Genomic DNA, 17,321 nt, shown 5'->3' with positions numbered 1-17,321 from the left:
AGATGGTGTGTGGGCTGTATTGATGGTGCCATCACCTAACATGCTTGGGCAAATGGTCCATATGTAAGCCTGGTCGCTTGGGAAAGGCTGCAGTTATATTAGCAACACATCTGCTATATGGTAGGAGGAGGGGAGTGGTTTTGGGAAGCAGTTTCAGACAGGGCTCTTTCCCCATCTGTCAGTGATGGGATGCACACACACACACACACACACACACACACACACACACACACACACCCCAGTGCTCTGTAGGTGGAAAGTCCCTCTGTCCCCATGAGAATTAAGCTGTAATATCTTCTGCCTCCTTCACATGGTGAAATATGAATGTTCAGGCTTCTTCCTTGTTTGCCAGTGCTGGTCTTGGAGCCTCTGGTACAGTCTGGTTTCTTCTGTATCAAGCATCAGTTTCATGTGTTTGGATCTGAGCTCTGCAGTCTGAACCCTACAGCAGGAAAAAGACTTTACTACAGCTGGGAAGAAGCACATTTTTGATGATTCCTTCTATATTTACTATGAGAAACCACACAGTGCTTTTCTCAGAAGACACCACTTAGGATCTCAGTTACTATTTCATCTAGCATCAGCTATTTTATCACTTGTTCCACCACTGAACCAGTGAAATGTAGGCTATTCTTAACAATTTCCCACCTATCATATTCCGAGAAACCCTACAATGGCCCAGGCAATCTGCACCATGGTTGATCATCTTCACTAAAACATGTTTCAAACTCTTGTCTACACTTTCTATGGCTTTATCCTATCTTGAACTGAAATAAGAACACTGCAAATGTGTTCCACAAGGACTCCCCTCCTCCTTTTCAAGCAAAATCCCCATTCAACTCAGAAGCAGACCCCACTACTAATTAATAGGGAACATGAAAAGTAATAGGAATGAGGATTAGCAAAGAACTCCCAAATGTCAAATAGGGACATCTTGTATTAAGTAGGCTGAGGAGTCTGTGAAAAGGAACAGCCTTGGTGTGTCTCACTGTAGTAATAGAAGCAGTGAGGAGGCTAAAATAAGTCTGAGGCACAAAGCTGTCATGACACGACTGAGAAATCAGGGGGATGAAGGAAGAAAAACTACATGGTCGTGATGGCAGATGCTCCACCAGCCTTCCCACAGGTTAGCCAGGGAGAACAAGACTGATTGATTGTGTAATCTATCTGAAACCAGCTTATTTGCATGATTAACCTTAATTTCCCCACAGCATTCATTTCCCACCCATTATCTGAGCTGCCATTCTCAGTTCCACTTTGGCAGGGACCGAGCATGCTTTTCTGATTTCAAAAGCTCTGATTCTCCTTTTCTTGTGCCAGTATTTAGTATCTGAACCATACAACCCAAAATCAAGGGTCATTTATTTAACATCAAAGAAGGTATTCAGAATTCTAAGTGGTGCACCAGTGAGATGACTGATTCGGGTGATAGTTCTTCCACTCCTAGGGAATTTCATTTTAGATTTCACATTTTCCTGGTTCCATCCCACTTACTGTATTCTCTGCTTGGTGAGTCACATGAAGACAGCAGTAATGACAGGCAGAACAAAAAAGATAGCTGTTGAAACAGAAAATCAACATGCTTAGCACCCAGTGTCTCTGCCCATGGCAGGGGGTTTTGAGCTGGGTGATCTTAAGGTCCTTTCCAACTCAAATTGGAAATCACTATTCTGTGATTCTGATTCTATGGTGTTATCTTATTGCACTTAATCCAACTGGGAGAAACAGGGAAGACCTGAGATAGGGTCTCATATTGCCCCTATGCCCAGAAGCAAGAGTTCTTCCATACTGCTCCATTGCTTTGCTCCCTGGGACAAACAGGACCTAGCCAGATGGGTTTTGGCAACCAGAGATTGACCACAGCCAAATAACCAGGGACTACTGATGCTGCGGTCTCTGGCATAGTTTGCAATATTCCTCTTTCCCTTCCTTTATCCCACTCCATTATTCCTCCTTATTATACTGTGCACTACAGTTGTCATCAGACTCCAGCTGGAATCAAGAGCCCTTGTACAAAGTCTTGAGTATATGCACAGTATGAGACAATTCTATTTTAGCAGCTAATGGCTGAATAGAGGATGGGGAAGAGGGAGAAGAAAAATCTCTTCACACTGATCTCAATGCAGCAGTTTAGCTGCGAGGAAATATTTCATTTGCCCATCTTTTTTTTTTTACCCCTTTGAAAATGTGAAAGAAAAACATCATTTAAATATTGACTTTTTTTTTTTCCAGCTGAAGTTATTCACTGAATTCACAGAAAGCCTCAGAGGAAGAATCTGAAAATTGCTTCATTTAAAAACTAGACTTTAGTGTGATCTATTTTCTTTTACACTGAATCATAGAATTGTTAGGGTTATATCTCTTCTAAGTCTTTGAAAACACCTTTATAGAAAGCTTTACTGCTTAAACAGTGTCTGTTTACACTTTCTTTACTGATTTCTCACCCAATACATGGATGTAGATGTCTCTTGCAGTGTATTTATTACCTCTTAGGGCTGAGATGGTTTAAACAGCCAATTGAAAGGCAAAGTAACTGCTCTGGGGGATGGAGTGAAGTTGAGTCCTATTAACAAAACGCCATACCTGTCACTGGCAGTATCACAGACGAGGAAAAGGGTGGATGAGTAGAACCTGTGAAAAGACAGAAATCCTTGAGTTTTGTATTGATTTGTTCTTCTTCTGAAGAGCATCAAAGCAGTGATGACGATGGAGTCAGGCAAGAGCCAGCTTGCTCCAGCATGGAAGCAGCGACGAGGGTAGAGACTGACAGCCCTTCTCCCTCTGCCCAGAAGACTTAATAATTGCCATGTTTGTTTCTTGGCTATCGATACATGTTTCCAGCCTGGATATCAATGCATGTGCTGACCTGATATCTGTTAATAATGGGAATGAAGTGAACTGTATCTTCCAGGGAATGGGATCCAGCTAAGGTCTTTATTTCATATGAAACTGGGGAGGATGCCTTTCAAGGTGCCAAGCTAAGATTTGAAAACATAGCTTCAAACAGGGCCTCTTTTTCCCTAGAATATAAGCCAAAAATTCCCTGGTGCAAGAAATTTGTGTTTCTCCCTTATCTATTTCATTGTATTTTTCCCTTATCCTGAAAGGAATCTCTGAACTTGAGCTACTATGAGATCTGGACAGCTTTTTTCACGAAAGGCCCTATATGAGATGTCTCTTGATAAATCTCTTACTGGTGAATGCTGGCGGAAGAACTGAGAAAGGGGAGGACATTCCTTACCCAGCTCCATTACAGACAACCATCACATCATAATAATGAGAAAGGCAACATTTTGGGGGTGTCAATATTTGATGCACTGATCACAAAGACCTGATCTTGCTCAGGTATGAATGTATTTTTGCAGGGAAATTGAATTCTTGTTCTGTTGAATTAAAGGGCAATTTCATCATCCAGTTCCCTGTTCTTCATAAGCCTAATTTTAAAATCTGAGGTATTTGCTGTTTCTGACTGTTCAAGAGGTTGTGCCATTTTCTAGGACTGGAATGTTGATGGGTTATTTCAGTCATAGCAAGAATTGCCTTTATCCTGGTAGTACCAAGTGAAATGATCAATGGGGGAAAATGAGTGTGGTGACCACTCAAAACCAAACAAGAAATTGTGACTGCTGTACCTGGAGCACTCTGAACCAGGCACCACAGCGAAAGAGATGGACCTATGAAGGAGAGAAAGTCCTACATTAATGCTCAAATAGTGTGTCCAGTGAGTGAGGAAGGTGATTCATTCTTACAGTCCCCTTTGTTGCTTATAAAGGCAGCCCAACTCGGATGTGGGCATATATCCAGTACATGTCAACAGTTCTGAAAGATTTATTTCCCCTTAAAGTCCCAAGTACTGGTGGAAAACAGCTTTTTCCACTCTTTGTTGATAGGAAATTCCTCTTGCATTGACCTTGCATTGGCTCCCACCTCTAAAACTCAGCCCATTGCACCCCCTGCCCCAGAGGAGGTTGGAAGGGTAATGGAAGGCTGAGGACTGTAGAGGTGATGGGCATCTGGGTCCTTTCACCATCAATAGCTCTGCCTGACACTCAGAGAGAGCCCCAGACCGTCAATGCTATCACAGATACTTGGGAAATGGGTTCTGTCTGCTCTCTGCATGTTGAATTCGTGCACTGCAAGGTTAGGAGAGATGTCTTCAGAAAACGTAGATAGTTTGGGTGTAGAGGCCATATGAAGGTCTGGTTTGGGTTTGGGGTTTTTTTCCATTAATACATCTAAAGGCATAAAAGCAAGAGGCAAAGGTTCTGCAGCCTCACTTGAGAGGCTCCCCGAGCAGTGAAACTCAAGATGTCAGTCCACAATGGCAGGTGTCCTGCTGACCTGGGGGCCATAAAGTATACAGTGCAATATTGGTGGGCTTCTTGCTGTCTCTTTGTTCAAAACAGCATCCTGGGTGTTAAATTAAGAACCAGTTTAAGCATTATTCAGGTGTAGCTATGAACTAGGTAAACTCTGGATCCCAAAGCCCTAAGCAATCATGAAGAATACTTAGATACACCTTTTGGAGGACCTTACTGTGAAGTGACAATAGACAATATAGCTCCCAGGATGAAGGAGAAAGAGAAAGGCTTATTCTCCTATTTTCTCCCCAGTATGTGACAGTGTGGCTCTATCTGCTCACAAATTCCTGCAGTTTTGCAGTTAGTATGAAAGGATGACCATGACAAAGTAGGATGCAGCTGTATCATCCCTGGAGATGTCATCCTCATCAGTCAGAAATGCCATCTCCATCAGTGCCAGAGCCATGGTGTCCCTGATTTCTCCATCCCAAACCCCAAGCAGGCTGTTCCTTACGATTGATGTGCTGAGTTGGAACAGGTCATGACACAGATATGATGCCAAAGCAACCACCTTACCTGGCTCAACAGTCTGTGGCAGCCACTCATTGCTGTCATTGGTGCATCGCATGTCAAGGGGGGTCCAGCTGATTTTGCCATTCCCCTTCTTGCACTCACGAGTGCCAGAGATGGGAGGTCGCTTGTCGTACCCGCTCTGGCATTTGAAATGTAAGACTTGTCCCACGTAATACTGTCTGTTCAGGCTTAAAGAGGCATGTGGAACAGTCTTGGGAGGACCACAGAAATCTGGTGGGATCACAAGGCAGCACACAGTTAAAGCAGATTTTTTTCCCTGCTGCTTTTGTTATTGAAACAACACGATTTGCGATCTTACAACATATAGACTAGCAGGATGTGTTAGGATACAGAATACTCATTTGTTTACGCCACATCACTTGTCATTATTCTTACACTGCTTCCACGGAAATGGGAGAAGTGTTACAGTAATGAATGGGCTCTTACCTTTCTGGTCAGATGCTGAAAGGTTTACTTGCTTCTGGGGTGCAGGGGTCTTCTGTGGTTTTCTTTCTGGTTTCTGTGTAGCATCTAACTCCATTGTGGGAGCCGTTGACAATAAAACTCTCTCTTCTGTGGGAGAGGTCATATTGCTGAATTACAGCAGGACCAGTAGCAGAGCAAAGCCACAGAACCCAAAGTTCTAGAGGCAGAATAGAGTTGCTACAAGTTCTAATTAGCAAAGATAAGTATAAAAGATCACTTGTTAGAGCGATGGCCCAATGTGTCTTACATAAACTCATTGGAAAAACACCTCTAAAAGTGTAGGAAAAGGACAATCATCACTTACCAATGCATTCAAATTCCTTGTAGACCCAAGAAGCAACCTGCTCTATACTCTGACACTGAATTCCCAAGTACTGCCCACTTCTTCTTGTGTAGCCCTTGTCACATTCATAGTACAGTTTGGTCCTCAGTGGATACCTTTTAGCAGTAACATCAGCAAATTCGGTTGTTGGAAGAGCTGGGCAGGCTTCTGCAAATGGAAAGATGAAAGTCAGGACAGCCTGTGCATTTACCCAGTTCACCGAGGACTTCCCACATTCTTCTGTCTTACCAATACCAGATCATGCCCAGAGCTCAGTGAAAGAAGCCTAATTCTGCTCCTGGCCACAGGGCTGAAATCACAGCAGAGGGATGAAACTGGATGCCATGAATGGAACATGAAGGTAGCAAAGCATTGTTTCTGTGGTTGACGCTAAACCAAAGAGCGGCTCTGAAAGTCTGGTGAAACTGTTGATTATCTTAAGTGAACATTTTATATTTCAATTTTAGGAAAACCCCACCGTCCAAAAGACTCCTTCCCATTGGAGCTAGTTGTTGGCATTGATTTTCTAAATATAAATTTGTTCAGGCTGCAGAAAAACCCCTTGGGAGTGTCTCCACAAAGCGACAAGAAGCCTGTATTTGTCCACACTTCTTTAGTTAAGAGGGGCTGATTCGACTCCCTTGTGTTTCTTCTACAGGACAAAGGATGCTGGAGCAGAGATGCTCTACAGCAGCTGGGGGCAGTGGTAAAAGGCACCAGGTCTATCTGCCTGCTCCTGCTCCCCTGCATAAAGCAGGCTGTTGAGCCCTTCCTTTCCGAACCCAGCAAATGAGCAACATGAAAGACTACCAACATTTCCTTAATTAAGCTGTACATTCAGTGTATGAAGGCATAATAAGGAAAACTAAGCCATTAAGACTTGCAATCATCTATAAGCAAACACTGGAGGGGGAAGCAGACTCTCAGTTTAGTCTGAGCACACCAAAGAGCAGCTTACTGTGACAGAAGTTTGCAAACCTAAATATAACTTGTCCCAAAACAAGGACTTGAAGTGCTGTGTCATCAGCAAATCACGTCTAAATATAATTCTCAATCAGTTGTAATGAATTAAGTGAGATCGTTTCAGTGTACTTGAAAAGCCCACTGAAGCTGAGCTGGAGTCCCAGAAGCTGAGAAAGGCACTACTTAATGATTATTTAAGGCCTAAAGGCTCAGAAATTAAAAGATAAAGCAGGCTGGTTGCATTAGAGATGGCATTTTGGATCTTTGGGTGCATGATCTGTGGCCCTTTATGTTTATGCATAATAGTAACAGCTATTATGAGTAGAAATTCTTGGGCATCATGTTTTCACATCTTCTACAGCCATAATTAATGCAGCCTTAGCAACCAGCAAGAATGACTGTAAAATGGGCCTTGAATCCTTAATAGGGCCGCTCTCCATCATCTTTGGTAAGTTGTGGGAAACAGGAGAGGTGCCTGGGGATTGGAGGATGGCAGATGTCATGCCAGTCTATAAGAAGGGCAAGAGGAAGGACCTGGCTAATTATAGACCCGTCAGCCTCACCTCCATCCCTGGAAAGGTGATGGAACAACTTATTCTTGACACCATCTCTAGACATATCAAGGATGAGGGGGTCATTAAGAGCAGCCAACATGGTTTTACCAAGGGGAAGTCATGTTTGACCAACATTATAGCCTTCTTTGAAGAAGGCAACAACTGTTAGCAGCCAAACAGCCAAGCTGTGTAAGGGGTATGTTGATCCCCTTGTAGCTTGGTGTTATCAAAGGATTTGCCTTGTAAACTACATCACGCTGTGGCTTCTAGAGATGTGACTGTACCCGAAATAGTTAACCACACGGTTTACCACAGACTGTCGGGGTGATTAGAATTGAAGAGTTATCAGATTAGCAGCACATTGAGATCATGTGCTCTACTTTCCCTGAAAGCTAAAAGCATGTTTCCCTCAAGACTTCAAAAGCCTCTTTGAAGCAGACTGCAGATCTGAATCTTAGCACCAGGCACTCAAATCTACAACTCTTTGGTCTCTTCTTAAGAAAACCCACAGCATTGAGTCTATTCATCATAAAGGGCACCTGTTGTTTTAACCTATGAACAAATGGAGTTTGGGTTCTTCTGAACTCGCATGTCAGATAAGGATTGTGCACATGGGTGACAGTGAGCAATACCCATCAGGCTGGTGCTCTTGGATCAACTCATCCATGTTGCAGCTGGATCTCATGCAACACTTCTAGGATCCAGCTTTGCCATTTCATCCACATCATGCAAATTCTCACACATCAAGCGAGACTGCAGTATCTACCTCTTTGGCCTTTACCATATTCCTGTCTCTGATCATCATTCGGAAAGATGAATTTCCTAGGTCTCAGTGTGACCTTCTGCTTGCTTCCCTCTGTTGACTTCTAACTGCTTCACTGTCAATATTACCTCCCATTTTCAAGAATCTTTCCCTTATCAACCATCATAACCTTTCAAACATTGGCTTCTCTTCCCTGCTATACCTCCTCACCAATGTGTTTGATATTAAAATCAAAATAAAAATATTAAAATCAAAATAAAAAATATTAGAATCAAAGTAAAAAATATTAAAATCAGCTTTGGGGTTTCTTATAGAAACATAGAATGGTTTGGGTTGGAAGGGACCTTCAAAGCTCATCCAGTCCAACCCTCCTGCAACAAGCAAGGGCATCTTCAGCTAGATCAGATTGTCCAGAATCACATCCACCTGGCCTAGAACTTCAGGCAGTCCTTGTACCCAAGGAAACTGCATGGTTTGTCCCTAAAACATCAACGTCCCTGTTGTATGGATGACAAAAGAGCCAAGAGATGAGAAGAAGCCAGGTGTCCTTATGTCAGCTGAGACAGAGTTAATTATCTCCCTAGTAACCGGTGCAGTGCTGTGTTTTGGATTTCGTCTGAGAACAGCGCTGATAACACCGATGTTTTTAGTTGTTGCTAAGTAACCCTTATTTGAGGGGGTTTAAGGCACGGACTTCAATTGTAAGTCAAAGACCTTTTTACTTCAGATTATGAAGATTATATACGTTTTAGATCATGTCCACATGCTCAGAGCTACAATGTGATTGGTTAGTTGCTGCTCTTCACGTGCGCAATACAAGCTTTTAATAGGTTAGTCTGCCTTTTTCGACATCTTCCTTTCGATCTTCTCCTCACTTCTCAGTTCCTTCTTCTACCTCTTGTTTTCATCCCCTTTTGTTCCGCTTCTTTTGCTCCACTTTTCTTGCTCAAGGTTAGTTCCCTGCAGAGCTGAAATTGCAGAGTCTGGCTCAAAGTTAGCTCCCCGAAGAATTAAGGTCACTCAGCATACTCTGACCAAGTTCAAACTCCTCTTCTCCTACACCTTCTCTGATCAAGGGCTTTTCAGTCTCATGCTCTGTCAGCGAGGAGGGGCACAAGAAGCCAATCACTGCTCAGGGACAGCCTGGACATCAGGCAGCTCGTGGTTAGCGACTGTACTGTGCATCACTTCTCTGCCTGGGATTTTATTCCTCTCTTTTTATTCATCATTATTGTTATTATTGTTATTATTTTAATTCTTAAACCCATGAGTTTCACCTGTTTTCCCATTCTCCTCCCCCTCCCACCATGGAGGGGAGTAAGCACGCAGCTGCGTGGTACTTATTTACCTGCTGGGGTTAAACCACAACACCAGGGAACTAGGGAATGGCAGTGTAGGCTTTCTTCTTGCCTAGATCTCTGACTTTTTACATTTTTAGAGGACATTAACTTTGACTTTTTTGCACCTTTTTGGGAATTTTTCAGTTTGCTTGAGTTGGTGATATGAAATAAAAATACTATGAAAGGCCAGCCCACATAGGTGTAAGATGCCTCATCGCCTCTGTTGGCACAGTTCTGCTCAGCCCAGCTTTCCACTGGGTTCTGCATCCCTCTATAGCTGCTCTAGGGCTACATTACCTCTAGTACTGGTTTAAAAGACTGCCCACACATCACCTTTAAATCTTCCCTCATTTCCCCCCCTGCATCCTCCAATTCTCCATCCTGGTCACAAGGTGCTGTGTGTCCCTATTTCCTTCTCTTCCAGCCCCAGTGCCCTCTGTCCTCCCTTTCCATAAGTTCCATCAGACCCCACCTACTCTTCTCATCTCCTACACCCCAGAAGTTCCCTGTTACTCCATTTCTTTGCACTTAGAGGTACTAACATGATGTATTGAAATGGGCAAACAGAGAGGTTAGTGGAACTGCAGTCATGAGGTTTAGCACTGGTTGCAGAATTGTTAGAACACATAGGTCTCCTAAGGCAGCTGGGAATCCACATTTCTCCCCCTGTTAGTGGATTTTTGGTGCCTACAGCATTTATGGAGCTGGTTTCAAATACTAGCATATAGGAAATGGAGACATGCCCTTGGAATTAGAAGGACAGTAGTGAATTCAGATGATAGACCCCTATGAAGCATAAAAATTCAAAAGTACTTATTGCATCTCCTGGTGTGCTTCCAAAATCAAGATCAGTAAGTTTTCTGAGCAACCCTCATCCTCTGAGCCACCATATAGGTGGGATTCCTGCTATTCCAGTGCTTGATGACATTTGAGGTGTCTTAAGGCATCTGGCAATCCATATATGCTGGCAGATATCAGATAGGAATTACTGGAGGCTGATGCCAGGCAGAATACCCTGCTAAATAAAGCTTGACTGTCTTTGGCTACCCTCAGCATCCATCTTTTGGCTGCTCTCAGCATCTAGCATCATTATGTAGGCTCAGGGGAAAGATACCCACTAGCTAAATCACCATCAGTTCTTTCAGTGCTCGGGTTTCTTCCCTGAGGTTTCCCACTAAAACACGTTACTGACCCAACACAAAACTGCTCACAGCAGATGTACTGGATTAGTATTTATGAAGCTCTCCTCCATATTTCTCTTCCATGTCTCAGTTGGCAAAGCACTGTTAGGCAAAGCACTGTTAAACAAAGCATCAGAACAACATCCTTTGTCCAGAAGAAGCAAATGGAGAAAATGTATAACAGGTACTTTTAGTACTGGGTAAACACACACAGTGAGTCATGCAATGATAGCCTGAACTCAGAATTTCCTCTGTTCGTGGCTGTGTGTCACCAGCGCTGACATTATTATTCTGATGTCAAGTTAAAGTGTCAAGGTGTAAAAAAAGGACAATTTTCCCCTAAATACAAAGGCATTAAGATGGGGTCAGTAGGAAACCGGATGCTCTGAAGAGGTGGGTAAAAGCAGTGGAAGAAACCAGCCACTTCACAAACCTGCCCAGTCCAGAGATGAAGAGAACTTCATGCCAGAGGTACCAAGTGAAACCAAGCCAAAATGAAGACATCTCCCCAGATGTACCTGAGAAGCTAATTCAGCCCTGGGGGTTCATCTGCTGTCTGAAACTGCGTGCTCTCCAAACAGAGCACGTCTCTTGAAGATGAAACTGATTTGGGTGAAGAGAAGGAATTGATACCAGCAACTGGACTGAAATGGTAACAAACCTTTTCTAACTTCAAACCTTATTCCCAAAGGGTCTGTTAACAAGCTCGCTGCAGCTCTGCCTTCTTCTTTCCCTGCTAATGAATGTCATTTATTATCTATGTGGATTTGTAAGCTGCTAATAGATCCCAACTGTGGGGATGGGGTGCAGACCTGAAACTTAGGGTAATTTGCCTGTGAGAATTTGTTTAGCTATACTGTCAATTACACAGAGATTATCCCCCAAAGTCATGGGAGTAGTAATGAGTTTGCAGTGTAAAGGACAGAAATACACTGCAGATGAAGTTAGTTGGCACAAATTTTAATTCAAAAGGCAGCCTTATGGGGCAGGAAATGGGTTGTAATGTTCCTAGCAGTGGAGAAGAGGCATGTCCTGTTCTAAGGACTAGGCAGTTCAATGCCTGCTGAGTTTGCTGTACTGGGAGATGGCTCTGTTGGAAAGACAGTGTAAAATAAACTGGAACAGGAACCAGCAGGGGCTGTCCATTAACTCCTTGTAGGACCATAGACAACTCGATAGGGGTGAAATGCACTTATCTCTTGGCTTACTCATGCTAACCAGCTGTTTGCCACTGACCTAGACAGTGGAATTGAATGCAAAAATACCTCCATACACAGCAAAGCAAGATTTTTCTCACACTAAGCATAACTTTGCCTCAGGAACCTGCCTTCTTAGCTCTCTCTGTAACAAGTGAAACTGGGCAGACCTCTCTAGAGGACAGCAAACACCTAATTTAAGCACTCCAAAGTAATGCTTCAAGGTGCTTCTCTCTTTTTATCAGCCACAGTGGTGGAAGGACACTCTTACATGCTCACATTGATAAGCAGTGTGGTTTAGCTAAGGCACTGGTAGCATTTTAAAGCTCACTTCACTGTGAGTTCCCAGCAAAGCAGCCTGCAGATGCTGTTTCGTCTTCTGCTGTTTCTTGACTACCCCTCTCCTTAAACATATTTATCTCCTTTCATATCCAACTCACTCCTGTTTTAAGGCATGCAGTGAATGCCACCCAGCCAAAAAACAAGCAGACATTTCAATTCTATGTGTAGTCACTAGAAAGACACAGGACATGACTCACAGCACCTTATCTGCAATCTGGCAGATCAACTGTGCCCTGAAAGTGCTATGTTCTTCCCCTTGGTTACAAAGGGGATCCACAGGTCCAGCTTGATGGAGAAGATGGTGCAGATGGCTGAAGCTAAGCAAGACGAATCTCATGCCTCCCCTGGGAGGAGGCTGAGAATTTGGATTGAAAATGTGGAATTGGAGTATTAAAAAAGAGGGAGAGTGTTTCCTAGGGCAGGGAGAAGGACAAGCACAGTGCACTGCATAGAAAAGGTACGAAGCGGAGAATAGGGAACATCTGGTTTTCTTCTGCTTTTATTTCTGGATGTTTATACCCGTCTTAGTTCCGTGGTAAAGCCACAGAGCTCAAACTCTGTAAAGACAACCACTGCACATGGTATGGTAGCAGAACACAGAGTCTGCTTTTGAGAATATCGTACATGAGAGCCTTGTTTTGGAGTGTGACATTTGGGTTTTAAACAGGTTTGGTTACATTTGTGCTTTAATCTGTGACTTCAGCAACACCCACCTCTTCAGTGTTTTCATCTAAAGGGAAAAACACATTCCTGAGCAAGAAAATCTGCTTTTAAAACAGCAGCAGAAATTCAGATCCTTTTCTTTGGCTGGACCAGTCTCAACTTTGCCTTTTGTTGCATTGGAAGGGCCATAGAAAGGAACTGGACTGGCTGGCAAGCGCACGTCCCAGTCTTGGGTAACAGTGGGAAAAGGTCTGGTGGGACTCTTGATTTCAGGTGGCTTTAAGACTCGTCTTATTTGACTTGTGGCCTTAGCATGGTCATCAAGCTTTTTGCTGGATCTCTTACGAGTGGGCTGGAAATTATTTGTTAGTGTTGCTGATTTTTCTGACGCTGTAATGCATGAAGTGTTTTGCCAATTAGAGAGGGCTGTATATACTTCACCTTTACAAATGGAGAGGATAAAAATAAAGCAGCAGATGACTGAGTGCTGCTACCCTGGCAGGGCTGAGGAACAGGTTGTCAAACAAAGAAAGACAACGGAAGGACTTTGGAAATGTGAGATTTGGAGAAGCATCAGAGGAGATGGAGCAAAGGCATGGTAAGTCAGGTTGTTCCAAGATTCAGGACCAGGGTCAGGAGATGGAAACCGTGGGGAGAAAACATCCAAAAGCTGTGCTTTAGAGATGCAATTAATGCAATGGGAAAACCAGGAGAGACAAAGATGAATAGGTCTGATATAAGGAAGAAGTTCTTTACTGTGAGGGTGGTGAGGCACTGGAACAGGTTGCCCAAAGAAGTGGTAAATGCTCCATCCCTCGCAGTGTTCAAGGCCAGGTTGGACAGAGCCTTGGGTTACATGGTGAGGCGTCTCTGCCCTTGGCAGGGGGGTTGGAACTAAACGATCTTAATGTCCCTTACAACCCTAATTATTCTATGATTCTATGATCAATGTAGAAAGCGGGGAGACCAATACTGCAACAATCTGAAGGCAAAAATCAAAGCACAATCAAAGCTAGTGGCTTTCTAAAAGTAACTGAAGAGTGGATTCCTTTCTGTAATAAAAGGAAAGGGCATAGCATCTCATCTCTGATGAAGTAGGGAGAAGATTTCTCCATCTCAGGGCAGAAGCAGATACTGCAGGATCTCTGTCCATAACGTCCTCAGCAGGATCACAACTTATTAACAATTTCTTTTTAATTGTAGCTGTATATTGGTCACTTTGCTGCTGAGGGCACTGTAGCTGGAAGGTTTATAAAGGTATTTGCTCTCTGGTTGACCTTAGGAGAAATACTTGCACGTGTTTGACAGCTTTAATTTATTCCTCATTGCATTTCAAATCCATGGGAGCGAGCCCTCATATGCAAGTATAATGGGGAAGAAATTCCTCTCATTTAAATGGCTGAGATCTGGTACCCATCTTGTGTGAATTCAGCTGAATGAAATTCTTTCTTTTGTGAGTTTTAATCCTTTCCAGGTTTAACTTACAAACCTATTTAGTGCATTCCTGCAAGATGAATAGCAAGATGGGAAGGTCGGAGGAGCTTAAGTCAGCTTTTATCTTGTATTTGACCCTCACCTAGCACACTTCAAGCCTCATTCATGCCTGCAGCTTCTAGGCACTGCTGCTGTGAAGAGTAAATGAGATAAATATGATGCTTTTTCTTAGGAAATCAGCATTTCTCTTACCTTCTTTAGCACTAAGGTGTAGTTTAACTGATACTAAATAATCATCCCATGCCTTAGTTTCCCCAGGTATATATTAGAAGACTTTTCCCTCTCAAAGCATGTTGAGATCCAGCAGTGAAACTGTTCAGTAAAACAAAGACTTCTTGTTTTCTATTCCCCCTCATTATATTTATTCCTGATAGTGCATTTTGCCAGAAACCCTCTTCCAAACAGCCTCTACAGCAGGATCTATTTACGAAACTGAACTTGCAGTGCTGGAAAGGCCAAGGCAAGAGAACACAAACAGCACTGTCTGTACTGAGGCATAGTTGATTTTTGACCAGTTTGACCTAGCCACTTCCCCTTTTCTTTGCTGAAGGCTGTTCCCAAGTCTCCTTGTTAATCTCCCAGAGGAAATAAACACTATGAGCCTTAGAGCCACAACAATTCAGGCATCTCTAAAATGAAAAATATTGGTAGAAGTTGGTGTTTCTACCTTAGCGCATTATTTGCATGGAGAAATTAAAAGATATATATCTATGGGTAAATACTACGTTTAAACATTGGGTGAGACATTGAAAATAAACACAGGAAGCTGAGGAAAGAAAATCTTAGTGATGCAGTGAAGAATGCAAAGCTATGCATTTATTTGTCCATCAGAGAATGAAATCACATCGAATAGCACAAAATGCAACTGCTCTGACACCCCTCCATTTTTTTCCATAAACCAGAAAGATTTCTGATAAACGAGACTTGCCAGCAAGAAATCTCATGCATAGTAATATGGAAAGTGTGATATAGGGAACCTGACTCATCCCAGAACCGATCCTATTTACATATCTCTGGCTGAACGTCTTGCAGTGATACTCTCGCACGCAGCACTGAAATGCTTGCTGTGGGCACTGGCACTTTATTTGGCAATGAAAATGCCCCATGGAGGAGAAAGTACAGCATTTACTGGCAAATTAATGAGAATAAACTCACCTGCAGGTTAAATATTTATGAAGGTACTTCCTGCATTAATGAGTTTGGTTGCAGCAACACAATGTTCCCTTGAGATGCCCAGCCCCTAGGCTACAGATGATCCATCAGAAGGTACAGTACCAGCGTGCCTGAGAACGTGCCTTAGGCTGCTCGTACCTCTCAACCTGGGCATCATCATCAGATACAGAAGAATTACACATTGCAGAGGGACTGGACTAGATGACTGTCCAACCCAAACTATTCTATGAGTCTATTAAATAATCACATTTATAGAGCACTGAGAATGTAAGATGTTTTTTCTTCCCCTTTGAACAAAGCAATTAAAACTCAAACACACCCATATATCACCAGACCATTTCTCAGAGCACACACTTGTCACAATAAATAAGCCAAATATAAGCAGTATCACCATTTAGAAATGTGTAAAATTATGCTGAATGAATTAGCTGCCTCCGTTCACAGTTTACAGGCACTACTGGTTGGGAGGTGTGGCTGAGAGAATACTTGGTATCTATAGCACCCATAGCAAACATGGATGGCACCTTCGAAGAGCATTGCCATCAGTTTTACCTATAGTTACTGACATTTCAGTGCCTATTTTTGTATTTCCTAAACTTACATGCAGAATGGAAAAAAAACTCTACAAATTCAAAGAGCTACCTAAGGTGCACAAGGTTGCTTTGATCTGCCCACTGTTCCAATGGTGGGTTGGGTGACACATGCATTACTCAGACAAAAAGCATTCTGTAGTGCTCTGGATTGTCTGCAGTCGATGGCTTGTGGGCACAAACCCCGTTTCTCTCATTTCCTTAGAATAATAAATTCCTTAAGCTGTTAACATATTTCCTTACCTGAAAGGAGTCAGGATGTCGCGAACATCCTCCAGCAGCCACCACAAGAAAGCGAATCGTATTTTCCCTCCCCAAAAGGCAGAAATAGTCTTTTACCTGGCCTGTTCCCCTTGACGGATCCAAACAAGAGCCACATCAAAAGGCACTTGAGCTCCATGGGACTTGTTCACATCTTTTCTCTGCCACACTGAGGACGGTGAAGTTTCTTAGAAGTGATGGGCTGCTGCCAGCCAAGCCAAGGAGCCTCCTACTGCCTGGTTAGACTGGTGGGGAGCATCCCCACCCTGTGTGCACAGCAAGGACTTTGCTCTTTGGTCAGCAAATCGTCATTTCACTGGGCTGGCTCCGCAAGAGATAATAAAGTCTGCTCTTTGTTCAAGTATTAGTAGCTTTAATCCAGGAACTCAAACTTAATGCTCAGTGTGGTGGTGCGTGCTGTTGTGTGTAGGAAGTGGTTTGACACATCAGAGCTGCTGACTCCAGAGCTGTTCCACTACAGCTGAGGTCAGCAGAAGTGGGCAAGGTTTTAATGGGTTTGTGGATTATTACACAACTATTACATGCTGGATGTTTACTTCTCCTTTATAAATCTTCAAGGAATGAAGTCTTCCTAACAGGCATGCTAAGAAATAGATGTGACATGTTTTTAAATGCATCTGTCAGTCATAGGCACACACACAGAGGATCCTGGGTTAGTGTCTCTGTTCAGAGACTCTCGTCCTCACTCTCAGCAGGGTGATGGCGCTGTGAAAGGCAGTTGACACAAGGGAGACCCAAAACAGACCTTTTTGAGGAGTGAATAATGTGATATCTACAGGGAGAAACACTAATCTGCATCTTCTCCCCCAGCACGAGCAAAGGTGAGAAAAGGTTTAGCAGTGCTCATAAGAGCAGCAGACAGATGAGATGGTACAGCCCCTGTTATCTCTCTCCTGATGAATCTCCCTTCACCCTTTTCATGAAAGCTTTTGTGCAGCTTTACTGATGCAAGTGACAAGTTCTCTTATAGGGTTCAACAAGGCTTTGGCCAAGAGATTACTGCCCAAACCCAAATGCATCAGGGCACAGGGAACATGTAAGGCTTATGGAGAAACTGATGTGGATAAAATGCTTTGCTCACGCTGGGACTCCATGCTC

General features: G+C 43.2%; 1 protein-coding gene across 5 annotated transcripts; it reads right to left on the bottom strand.

The window, feature by feature from the left end:
* Positions 1 to 229: 229 nt before the first annotated feature.
* LOC134166792 (interleukin-2 receptor subunit alpha-like) lies at positions 230 to 16,693 on the bottom strand. Of its 5 annotated transcripts, XM_062624765.1 has the most exons (7): positions 16,281 to 16,693; positions 5,665 to 5,850; positions 5,322 to 5,447; positions 4,878 to 5,105; positions 2,584 to 2,631; positions 1,495 to 1,558; positions 230 to 442 (listed from the first exon to the last, which is right to left on the bottom strand). In XM_062624765.1, the coding sequence occupies exons 1-6, from the start codon at positions 16,339 to 16,341 to the stop codon at positions 1,515 to 1,517; spliced, it is 693 nt and encodes a 230-aa protein (XP_062480749.1). In that variant the 5' UTR covers positions 16,342 to 16,693; the 3' UTR covers positions 230 to 442; positions 1,495 to 1,514. The 5 variants fall into 5 exon arrangements, 4 of the variants coding, with proteins under 4 accessions (XP_062480749.1, XP_062480751.1, XP_062480748.1 ...); XM_062624767.1 differs by lacking the exon at positions 2,584 to 2,631 and having other exon boundaries at positions 16,281 to 16,692; XR_009966000.1 differs by lacking the exon at positions 230 to 442 and having other exon boundaries at positions 1,355 to 1,558; positions 2,445 to 2,631; positions 16,281 to 16,692.
* Positions 16,694 to 17,321: the final 628 nt, after the last annotated feature.

Source organism: Pezoporus occidentalis, unplaced genomic scaffold (genome assembly GCF_034315485.1).
Source record: "Pezoporus occidentalis ecotype Australia unplaced genomic scaffold, CSIRO_AGI_Poc_V1 ctg270, whole genome shotgun sequence".
Lineage (NCBI taxonomy): Eukaryota > Metazoa > Chordata > Aves > Psittaciformes > Psittacidae > Pezoporus > Pezoporus occidentalis.
Note: the sequence above shows the minus strand (reverse complement) of the source record. Positions and strands in the feature narration are given on the sequence as shown.

What these genes read in the sequence shown, in the direction of transcription:
- LOC134166792 (XM_062624765.1), bottom strand. Translation starts at nt 16,341, where the DNA reads ATGGAGCTCAAGTGCCTTTTGATGTGGCTCTTGTTTGGATCCGTCAAG. An exon ending in CAAGGAATTTGAATGCATTG is followed by an intron (nt 5,448 to 5,664) that starts GTAAGTGATGAT and finishes CCTCTCCCACAG; the next exon opens with AAGAGAGAGTTTTATTGTCA. An exon ending in TGTGATACTGCCAGTGACAG is followed by an intron (nt 1,559 to 2,583) that starts GTATGGCGTTTT and finishes CTGTTTCAACAG; the next exon opens with CTATCTTTTTTGTTCTGCCT.